The sequence below is a fragment of the Erpetoichthys calabaricus genome, chromosome 6, assembly GCF_900747795.2.
Source record: "Erpetoichthys calabaricus chromosome 6, fErpCal1.3, whole genome shotgun sequence".
In the NCBI taxonomy this organism is placed as follows: domain Eukaryota; kingdom Metazoa; phylum Chordata; class Cladistia; order Polypteriformes; family Polypteridae; genus Erpetoichthys; species Erpetoichthys calabaricus.
The window spans coordinates 36924974-36937520 of record NC_041399.2 but is presented as its reverse complement, the minus strand read 5'-3'; the positions used below and the strand labels follow the sequence as shown (position 1 = coordinate 36937520).

At 36.9% G+C, this 12547-nt stretch overlaps 1 protein-coding gene across 1 annotated transcript in view; it reads left to right on the top strand.

Moving 5' to 3' along the window:
• prkdc (protein kinase, DNA-activated, catalytic subunit) overlaps window positions 1-12547 on the top strand; it is a 280348-nt gene that overhangs the window by 61401 nt on the left and 206400 nt on the right. Inside the window, exons 17-18 of the mRNA XM_051928733.1 lie at window positions 500-618; window positions 4370-4529. Of these exons, the coding sequence (XP_051784693.1) occupies window positions 500-618; window positions 4370-4529 (279 nt within the window). The remainder of the gene's footprint in view (window positions 1-499; window positions 619-4369; window positions 4530-12547) is intronic.

Here is a 12547-nt window from a genome sequence, read left to right as displayed (position 1 = left end):
AACAGTAGTATGAATTTGTAGATGAAATGTCAGAGAAACAACCGTTCTTTGAAGCTTATCTAAACATAGGAAGAAGCAGCAAAATCACTTAACTGTAATTTTATGCAAAATGTCACAAAAACTGTGGGCTGCTATTGATGATTGATGATTCCTGTTTTAAGCCACAATTAAACCAGACACACTTATGGGACAGTTTTGCTGGATCTGTCTAATAACCTTAAGTAATTTGTACCATATTATAGATTTTGTTTTCCCACTAGCATTCAGACATGATTCTAGTCAGCTATGTTTGGAAGTGACTATATTTTGTTATTTTAGGCCATGACATTCTGTTTATATTATTTAAAGAGAGCGCTGCAGCAAATCCAATCTTTTTACTGGGTAGGCATAATTAGATGTTTGTTAGATCCTTGTGATTTGATATATACTTTCATACTTTTCTATTCAAATTGTCTGTATTTAACTGAAATATTCTCACTTTGCTTTCCTCTTCCACAAGGTTGGCAATTTTTCTACTGAAAATAACTTATCAATCCCATCATCTGATCCCTCTGCAAATTTATTTCCAAGCAAGCCCAAAGACTTTACCGCCTTTATCAATCTGGTGGATTTTTGCAGGTAATTTTGGAAAGAAAGTTACAACCTCAGATTTGTATAAACAATTGTTATAAAACAGCATGATATTCTCCAACCTGCTTAATCTAGATCAGGGTCATGTGGGCTGTGAGTTTATCCTGGAAGCTTCGAGTGAAATGCAGGAGACAATCCTGGATAGGGCACAGATTTGTAACAGTTATGTATGCAAACTTAGAATTGCTCGTTAACACAGCACACATCTCTGGGATGAAAACCAGAGCATACATGTGCAGCTACACAGAGAATGTGAAAACTACACATGAGAATCTATTACAGGATGGTGGATTTCTGGTAAAGCAGCTGTGCTGCCCATGTGATTTATACAGTCACTGTGATCAGTTAAGTGGTTTATTTGCAATACTTAAAACAATACCAAATGTCTCTTGTCATATATGTTGTCCAGTATGTAAATGTTTCAAAATACTTTTTGAATATTTAATTATGCTAAATAATTGCTAAAATATGGTTCATTTTAAAATTATAAGGGACGATTAAGCATGAAAAGTAACTTGAAAATGAAACCTGACATTTCTTGCAGAATTGTTTTCCAAATACTGTAATCTAAATAATTTAAGATCTTGAACAACAAGGCTGCTGTTACTTAATTGTGGTTGATGGATATACATATGAAAGGTCAATTTAGAGTGCTACAATAATTGCCAGTATTCAAGATAGCACATATAGTGTTCATAAACAAAATAATACTAAGAGTTTTCTAATGGATAGAGTATAATGGAGAGGAGGAAATGTCAAAGTACAGATTGACATATATTTGGGGAAAATAGACTTCTCTATCCCAAAATCAAATCTCAAATCTTTCTGATATCAATGCCAAAAATGGTGAAGTTTCCAAATTGTAGTTTAGTGTCAGTTGCTGGAGTTGATCTGTATTGTTTTGCGTATCTCTTCAGCTTTTGCTCGTGTTTTAATTTGTCTCTTTTCCAAAGAGTTGTGTGATATCTTCAAACAGACAATGGAATTAAATTATAACCAGTATTAGTTGTACAGTTAACACTGCAGTCATGCAATTTAAAAAAAGTAAAACTTAAAGCAACACTAACGTACATGCCAACACCTCTGGCTAGGGCATGCCTAAATAATGCCATTGATTTTTTTCAGCTTTAATTTAAATGCTGAATTTGATGACTCATTCCCGATACTTGCTTTTGGACAATTACTGATGAATTAATTTTCTGCAAGAAAAGTTAAGGTAGTCTGTATCCTGTGATTGACCTTTTTTAAATGTTTCCTTTGCAAAAGTTGATTTTGCTGTTTAGTTATTACATGTACTGTGTTATTGATTCCTGGACAGTTCATCCAAGGCATGCAATGCTTCTAAGCTGGAGAAAAAAAGTTAATGTTATAGTAAATAATGCAGTCTAAAACTACACCTACATGTAAATCTGTTCAAATTGAAACATTCAAGCACACCCATTTATGGTGATTTATTTTAGGTATTATATTGTCTTTATATATAGTGAATTCAGAAGGTATTCAGACCCCTTCACTTTCAGCACACTTTATTGTACTGTAGGTTTAGTTTTAACTGGATAAATGTGCTATTTTCACTCGGCAATCTGCACTTAAACCCATAATGACAAAGTGAAAACAAGGTTTTAGAAAGGTCTGCAAATTTATTAAAAATCAAAACCTGAAATATGTTCTTTATATAAGTATTCATACTCTTTGCTGTGCTACTCCAGATTGAGGTCTGGTGTATATTTATCATTATTATTCTTTATTCTTTTATTTCGCCTTATACAATTTCTTGTATTAGGAATTTGGTAGTTTTCGCATACCCCTTGGGGTCAGAGCGCAGGGTCAGCCATTGTACAGCGCCCCTGGAGCAATTACAGGTTAAGGGCCTTGCTCAAGGGCCCAGCAGAGTAGGATCTCTTTTGGCAGTGACAGGGATTCGAACCAGCAACCTTCGGGATACCAGCACAGATCCTTAGCCTCAGAGACACCACTCCACTATAGATAGATAGATACTTTATTAATCCCAAGGGGAAATTCACATACTCCAGCAGCAGCATACTGATAAAGAAACAATATTAAATTAAAGAGTGATAAAAATGCAGGTAAAACAGACAATAACTTTGTATAATGTTAACATTTACAGAACCCCCTGAAGGGGTGGAATTGAAGAGTCGCATATTATGGGGGAGGAACGATCTCCTCAGTCTATCAGTTGAGGTGGACATTGACAGCAGTCTGTCGCTGAAGCTGCTCCTCTATCTGGAGATGATACTGTTCAGTGGATGCAGTGGATTCAGTGGATGACAGGAGCCTGCTCAGCGCCCGTCGCTCTGCCACAGATATCAAACTGTCCAGCTCCATGCCTACAATAGAGCCTGCCTTCCTCACCAGTTTGTCCAGGCGTGAGACGTCCTTTTTCTTTATGCTGCCTCCCCAGCACACCACTGCGTAGAAGAGGTCTCTCGCCACAACCATCTGATAGAACATCTGCAGCATCTTATTGCAGATGTTGAAGGACACCAGCCTTCTAAGGAAGTGTAGTCGGCTCTGTCCTCTGTTGCACAGAGCATCAGTATTGGCAGTCCAGTCCAATTTATCATCCAGCTGCACTCCCAGGTATTTATAGGTCTGCACCCTCTGCACACAGTCACCTCTGATGATCACGGGGCCCAGGAGGGGCCTTGGTCTCCTAAAATCCACCACCAGCTCCTTGGTTTTGCTGGTGTTCAGGTGTAGGTGGTTTGAGTTGCACCATTTAGCAAAGTCCTTGATTAGGTTCCTATACTCCTCCTCCTGCTAACTCCTGATGCAGCCCATGATAGCAGTGTCGTCAGCGAATGTTTGCACATGGCAGGACTCTGAGTTGTTGTCCAATGTATATAGGCTGAACAGGACCAGAGAAAGTACAGTCCCCTGAGGCGCTCCTGTGTTGCTGACCACAATGTCAGACCTGTAGTTCCTGAGACACACATGCTGAGGTCTGTCTGTAAGATAGTCCACAATCCATGTCACCAGGTAGGAATCTACTCCCATCTCTGTCAGCTTGTCCCTAAGGAGCAGAGGTTGGATGGTGTTGAAGGCACTAGAGAAGTCCAGAAACATAATTCTTACGGCACCACTGCCTCTGTTCAAGCGGGAATATCCTGTTTGCTTTCATTTTCTTTGAGATGTGTGAAGAAAGTGAAGAGGTTTGAATACTTTCTTGAGCCTGTGTGTGTGGGGGTGTGTGGGTTGGGTGTGTGTATAAAATTCCATCTATCCATCTTCTTACCTTTTGTAATCCAGAGCAGGAAAAGACAGAGCAGCTACAGGATATATGATTGCTAGGATGTATTTGAATGAATAAGTACTGGCTTACTTAATATGCTTCTTTTTTAATAAAATGCTAAATATTTTTTGTAGCAATGCATTTTTTGGAAAATGAATGTTGGGAAATTTGACATTTTCTTTTTTTTTTTTTTTACTCACACACTAAGGCAGAATACAAAATAAATGTACAGTATAATACAAAATGTATATAAACAATCCATGGTGCCTAAGAATTTTGTACAGTACTATATAGTGTTCAGTATAATATTCAACAAAATGCCATGAAAACCTCATAGTGGGCCCATCATTGGTGATATTATATTGAACAAAGTATATGTTTAAAGTTGCACTATACTATACTGCTGTAGTTTTGCTGTGAAATTCTAGACTTCTTTCTCTTGTATGTAGTGTTCTTTTTATCTTTATAATTTTTATTATCTTCCAGTGAATTGCTTCTGCAAAAACACAATGACTACTTTGCTCAATGGGTGTATGTTTTGGGATATGAGCTCATTCTTCAATCAACTAGGTTTCCCTTGGTCAGTGGTTTTTACAAATTGCTGTCTGTTTGCATGAAGATTGCAAAGAAAATAAAGTATTTCCAGGTATATATTTTTCAAATATTTCTTCTCTTTATTATTAGTCATAATATTTATATACTGTGATTTTATTTTTACTTTTATTAAAAATTGTGAATTACCAGTTATAAAGAAGGCATTGCAGTAATTGGCAACTGATAAAACTTTGTTTTATCTTTATTTTAGCTTTTAGTTGTGGTGTTGTAGTTTACAATTGTTTAAGGCAATGGCACATTACACAGTCTTTAGTTGGATGGAATGTCAGACTTACCAACTGCAGTTGCTGATCTAATAACCTGAGGTAATCTGATTATATAAGTAGAAATTGACTGGCATGACAAGCTACATGACTCTGTGACAACTTTCCAGCACAGTTTTACTTGTACAAACTATTGCAGGCTTGTCTCTTTTTGTGACAGCCAATAATGTGCTGCCTGACAAAACTGTCATGGTACAAAATGCTTTACAAGTGTGGTGAATTCAGCCGCAGTCTGTGCCCTTTCCTCCATTCTGTCATGGGACATAAAACGTGAGACCTTGAACAGATAGGTCTTTCTTCTGTTTGTAAGGTCTGAAATAAATTTAAGGGGGGAAAAGAGAAATGATAACATTCAAACTATGAAAAGGTACTGCAGCAGTTCATGATAAATTGTAAGTAATTTCTTTTGCTACATTTATATATGAATATCCCCATTTCGTATCTGTTTCAGTTACTGTTTATATTTTGTAAACAACATTGATTTTAGTATTTTATTTAGGAAAGGTGGAGTTCTTGATTTGCAGTCCTCTGTTTTTAGCTGGCTAGTTTCAATTCCCATGTTTATGGAACTTTGTTGTCATGATTTTGTTGTGCTTACAGAATGATGTGTTTTGGTATGCAAATATACATTGTAGTCAGCTTGTAGTAAGTGCTCCAAGCTTTCACTTTGCAAATTGTATTATAAGAATTAATGGAAATGAATCACATAGTTGAGAATTTCGCTGAAGATGCCAAAACTGAAGGCATAGCAAAGTCACTTCAAACAGGCCTGCGGCAGTGCAGTTCTTTATAAACAAGGGCTACATGTAGGTAATAGGAACATAAATACAAGATAGGCAAAACTGATCTACAGGAAGCAAATTCTGAAACTGACTTTGCGCTTTGCGTTGGCCTAAGATTATAATTAATATAATATAATATAATTGAATTGACAAATTAAATTTTAGGCTATATAGTTAAAATGAATGTAAATTGAGGGTGCTGTACTCAGAGTTTAATTTGCTTAATTTGCTATCGTGATGGTTTTTGGAGTACTGCTGATCTTCCCTTTTCAAGCCTAAAGACATTTATGCAAGTTCTTGATCGAAGTTCAGATGACAAAATGCTTTGAATAAAGTCAATGCAGTCTGTCTTCTGTATTTTATGGAAAACTTTCCTGTGCAGTAAAGTGACTGTATTTGAAAATTCTCATGTGGTATAGACATGTATTTTTGACTATCAAATTAACTTAACTGTTAAATTAAAATAAAGCTAAAAATACTTTGTTGCTCAATCCACATTCTAGTGGATCATCTTTTTCCTTTGTATACTGAAATGAGCACATTTCCAATCATCATGAATCTTCCTTTAAAAAAAAAAAAATCACAGTACAGTAATCCCTCGCTACTTCGCGGTTCACTTTTCGTGGATTCACGACTTCGCGGTTTTTTAAACATAGTACATGTAGTAGTATTTCCTAGTCTAAGAACAACAAAACAAGTTCGGTGACTAAGTGCGTTGTAACACAGGCTGTGATTGTTACATGGGAGGGAGACGACAAATCACAGCTTCCCGCTTTCTAATCGGGCCTGTGATTGGTGCTTTGACTGATGCCTAGATCCCACAGTATCTCTGTGGTGTTATGGGTCCACAGCTCTTCCAGCAAAGGCCGTTTTGCTTTAAATAAATAATCGCCGCGCTCGCGGCTTAGCGAGGGGGCGTGGTAGCTGTAGCGAGCCGCAGGGCGATCTGCAGTGTGGGCGTTTCTCACCTAAGTGCACAGGTGGGAAACTGCCCACATCCATGATTGTTCCTGTGGCTAATGGGCTGCAGCTGCCATGTCCTCCCCGCATATATAGAGAAGCACGAGCCGGTTAAGGGGAGAGGAGAAGTAAAAGAGGAAAAGGAAAGATGAAACGGAGGTGAGAGAGAGAGAGACAGAGAGAGAGACAGAGACAGAGACAGAGAGAGCTCGTGTGCAGCTGTACAGGTAGCTTGGGTGTGTGGCCAACACCCGAGGAGTAGCAGCAGTGGTCGCTCTTGCAGAATAATCTGAAGGGCAAGAGTGACCGGAAGGTGGATGACCGGTGAGGCGAGCCAAACAGCTGTAGCAGGACAGTGTAGAGAAGGTCAGCTGCATTAAGAGCGTCTCGCCTGTTGCAGAGCCCGCATGGGAGAAGCAGGTCAGACGCTGACGCTGTTTTTAAAGACTGCTTTCTGTTGACATTTTAACCTCGTGTTAAAGGATTGTTATTCTTGTGTATTTTAAACCTCCACTTCACAACTGTTTTAAGGATTATTTATTTAAAGATTTACTGAATGCTCTACTGCACTTTGGACAACTGTTTTGATTCTTTTAATAAAAGCGGTTTACTTTACACTGTGCTGTGTGTGAAAAAGAAGCAGCAGCAGCAACTGCCGATCACAATGTTTTTACTGCGCAGCATATTCATCACCATTATCACGTCATATATAGCTACGTGTACTTCGCTATACAGTAAGTGTAAACTTATCTACCAATTTCATATTGCTTAGCAGTTGTCCCTGTTATTAATAGAGTAAAGGGTGGGTTGTAAACAATACAGGGAGGGTTTAAAAACGTCCAAATACACGTTCAATAATTAAATAAATATGGTGTCCCTACTTCGCGGAAATTCAGTTATCGCGGTCGGCCTTGGAACCTATCTCCCGCGATAAGTGAGGGATTACTGTACATGTTTTATGACTGTGCACATAGTTTCTAAATTATATTTCACTATTAATGTCTTATTTGTCATAATTGTTATTGATTGTTTATGTATTTCCCATTACATTAATTTTCACAAAAGAGAATTCCTTGTGGAGTTGCATTCTTAATGTTTGTAGAATATTTCACATGGTTGAGGGGGGGAGTGGTAAATGCAAATGCATTCTGTTTTGATACAAAGCACTAACAGAACCTCTCTGTATCAGTCGGTTTTCTATCATATTGGAACACCAGAGTGCTATGGTGCTGTTTTAGTCTGTCCTAATGAGTTCACACTTGAAAAAAGTTTGCTGTACAAAATAATTTTGATCATTCACACACAACACAATTTTGTAGTTGACTCTTTACTCTACATCCTTAAAGTTGGTTTCATAATCATTTTGAAACATTCAAATTACAATTGGCAATCATTGTGAAATATGCATTGTGCACCCATTTAATATACAGTATGAGTATAAAAAGGTCATATCGTCTTGCAGCTGCTGTTCATGATGCAGGCAGATATAAAGAATGATCTTTAATTATTTATTTGTTAATGAGTGAATGTTTTGTTTGCACTGGTAGCATCTGTAAAGGCCAAACTCATTAATTCATATGTTCATGCATTTTCATGGCAGGCAGTTACACTGCCTGAGATCCACTTTTGAAATTCCTCCAAAAACAAGGGTGGGCCATACATGACGTTTTTATGTATCTGACATGGGCCAGAATATATTAATAAACACCTCCCACCACATTTTCTTTACAAACAAGACACATATGGGTATATTGGTCATCACAGTCGTATATTCTGCTTAGGTATCTGTTGACACTGTCTTCTCTCTTTTTATCAGCTTTTGTTTTCTTGGACAGTGCAACAGGATGCTAACAGCCATTAGACTGAAATCAACATTGACTGAAAAATGTCATCAGTGCCAGGGCTGGCTCTCGCGTTTTTACTGCCCTAGACAAAGCTGTAAATGCCAACCCTCTCATTTTTAATATATGATGCCAAAGGAAGCTAGCAGTTTGTTACAGATATTAAGTACATGAATGCAAATTTGACTTGGTATTTTAGAATCGATAATATTTTATGTTACATTTATACATTAATTGATTGATGATACTTCCATTTTACAAGCAATACCAGTTTTAAAAAGTAAATAATGTGACAGAGTGTTGTATTAATTTCTATAATTTTCATTAATTCCATAAAATACATTAATACTAAGTTAGAGTGATAATAATTATTATTGTAGTATAAAACAATATGCAATTCAAGAAATTCTAAGATTGTAAAGTGTATGCTGACCAGTTCAGTGATTCACAAATCCAGCACAAATCCAAATCCAGCCATGGAGTATTTTGATTTCTCATATTTTGTGGATTTATAACAGGTACATAAATGATCCTTCTAAAACCCCTTGTAATGGCAGTCCACTGTGCTTACAAAATAAAGGAAGAAACAGAAAAATCTATGTATGTATCCAAAATTTACATTAACCCAATGTTGAAACAAGAGTGGGAGATAAGATAAAGAACAAACAGGTTAAAAGAGAAACAGTACTAAAACAAAAATATAACTTATGAGCTTGCACTTGAAGAAAATAAACAAAGAAAGAAGGATGTTCTCTGTAAAGAGTGCCTCTGTGAGGCCTAATACATTGCACTCTGGGATTCAGAGGGCCAACCTTAAAGGATGCCATGGTCAGCAAATAAAGTTGAGTGAGACCAGCAGTCCAGACAAAGGCAAGAAGCTTTTGCTAAAGCAAAGAACATCCTTTGACATCACCATTATTTCATGTGTTATGATCAAATGGCACTTAAACACATTAAAAAAAAAAAAAAAGGGTGTACATATGCTGGTGATGGAGCACACAGGCCAAAGTTGGAGTTGGACAGAAACAGATTACAATCATGTTTACCATGAGTGAAAATGCAATACTTTTTTTTTAACCACATACAACAATTAAGTCCAAGGCAAAAGTGGCCTGTATGCAGTCAAGCTAGTATCTCCTTCATGAGACTATCACATTTTTGGCATCATGTTAAAACATTAAAGTTCTTTATGGAAGTGTGGAATGTTGCCTTCTTGTCACTTTTTTCTTGTTAGGTCATTATGAGGAGGCAGTTTCCAAGTACAGGTTAGTAGCTGTGCTGCATTATACTGTGTTTACAGGAAATAAACGTGGACACTGGAGAAACCTTTTAATGCCAGGTGTAAATGTAAATTATATACCAGTAGAATTTATAAATGAAGTGCACTTTCATGGTGCGTATTGTAAAAAGTAATGGTCATTGTGGGCTGTATGTAACATGTTTTGAATACTGCTGAAGCTGAATGCGTTTAAAAAAAGGTGAAAGGGCTGAATCTGGCCTGCGGGAATTGAGTTTGACACAACTATTCTAAAATCTACTGTTAAAAAATCGGAATTTGCAAGGTGCATCTGTTCTGGTTTGTAGACACACACTTGTACCAAGAAATCTCCCACGATTCTTTCATGAATGTACATAGTGCATATTCAGAATAACCTCACAGACTTAATCTTGAACTTTACAAAGATAGAAGCATCAGTGGAATTAGATTTCAAGTATATGTATCTTAATAAAATGATACCTAGTAAAACAGTACATTGTTTAGCTGCCTTTTTCATTGTATTTTTTTAAGAATGTGATAAACCAATGTCTTCGGCAGAAAGTTATTTCTTTTATTTATTTGTATCATAGGGAGTGGGCCCCAAAACCATGAAACCTGTCCCAGATAATCAGAATGTTTATGCCTGCTTTGCAAAGATAATTACACAGTTTTTAAATGATCACAACTTATCAGACCCCTGGAGGTTTCTTAACCCAAACTCAAGAACATATTTGTTCTACTCACCAGTGCATTATAGCTACTCAAGAATTGATTATTTTTTTATAGATAATAATTTCCTGCCTACAATTAAATCATGCAAATATGACACAATTGTTATCTCTGACCATGCCCCTCTAGTCTTGGAGCTAAAATCAATAAGCCCCTCGTACTCACCTCGCAGATGGCGTCTTAACCCTCTTTTATTGGCAGACGAGAACTGCACAGAATTTATATCCAAACAAATCAGCTTCTTCCTAGAGACAAACACGTCTACAGAGGTTTCTGCAGGAACACTCTGGGAAACTCTAAAGGCCTTCCTAAGAGGCCAGATTATTTCATATCTTTCCCATAGAAATAAATTAGAAACCAAGAAAGTGTCAGAGCTAAGAAATGAAATTACTAGAATAGATGAAGAACAAGCCAGGCGTCCAAGTGAAGCTCTTCACAGGAAAAGGCAGGCCCTGCATACAGAACTTAACATCTTAACAACTAAAGAAACTGAACAACTTATTTATAAGTCTAGACAGCATTACTATGAACACGGAGAAAAAGCTAATAAGCTTTTAGCTCAACAAATTCATAAACAAGAAGTTCACAATGCAATACCAGTAATCACCAACAAGAATGGAGAAGAAATCATCGACCATAATAAAATAATGCACACATTTAGAGATTACTATAAGTCTTTATATTCCACTGAGCCCAAAGAAGACAACACGCAATCTAATGCATTTCTGGATAATTCACAAATACCACAAATAGATGCTTTAAGTGCTGAGGAACTAGATAAACCTCTAACGCTAACAGAATTACTAGACGCTATAAAGTCACTACAAAGCGGGAAATCATCAGGCCCTGATGGTTACCCCGTAGAGTTTTATAAGAAATTCTCCACTCAGCTAGCTCCACTCTTATTGGTAACATTTACAGAAGCTAAAGACCACCAAATACTACCTCAAACATTTCGACAAGCATTAATCACCGTCTTTCCTAAACAAAATAAGGACTTGTTACAATGTGCATCATATAGACCAATTTCACTCCTGAATAATGATGTTAAGATACTCTCAAAAATCCTAGCTAGAAGGATGGAGAAAGTGCTGCCCTCGGTAATATCACAAGATCAAACTGGATTTATTAAAGGCCGACATCTATCTTCAAATCTCCGACGCTTGTTTAATGTTATATATTCACCAGCAAAATCAAACACCCCAGAGATATTACTATCATTAGACGCAGAAAAGGCATTTGACATGATCGAATGGAATTACCTTTTCACTGCATTGGAGAAATTTGGGTTTGGCCCGAATATTTGTGCTTGGATTAAACTACCGTATACCAGTCCAGAAGCTTCAGTTTGTATTAATAAAATTTGCTCAGACTACTTTAAACTAGAACGTGGTACCAGACAAGGATGTCCCTTGTCGCCACTGTTGTTTGCAATCGCTATTGAACCACTGGCGGTTCACTGCCGAAATTCTCATCAGATAAGGGGATTGTCAGAGAAGGACTGGAACAGAAAATTTCTTTATATGCAGATGATATGGTCTTATATATATCGGACCCAGAAAACACTGTCCCTGCTGTTTTAACAGCACTAACAGAATTTCAAAAGATATCTGGTCTTAGAATTAATCTGAATAAAAGTATACTCTTTCCAGTGAACTCACAAGCATATAATAATAAATTAAACACCCTACCTTTTACCATAGCAGATCAGTTTAAATACCTAGGGGTAAATATCACAAGTAAACATAAAGCTCTTTATCAACAAAATTTTGGCGTCTGTATGGAAAAAATTAAGCAAGACTTGCATAGATGGTCAACCCTTCATCTCACTCTAGCCGGAAGAATTAACATCGTTAAGATGAATATCCTTCCTAAACTTCTCTTTTTATTTCAAAACATTTCAATATATATCAATAAATCGTTTTTTAAACAGTTAGATTCAATAATAACCTCATTCATTTGGAACTCAAAACACCCACGTATCCGAAGAGCGACCCTACAAAGACCTCAGGCAGAAGGTGGCATGGCTTTACCTAATTTTCAGTTTTATTACTGGGCAGCAAACATACAAGCCATAAAAACCTGGACACAAATAAATGCACATACACAGGCTTGGTCTGCAATAGAAGTAAAATCCTGTAGTACTTCTTTATATTCCCTGCTCTGCTCTCCAATAAATGAAAGTTATCGCAAATATACTAATAACCCAATTGTGC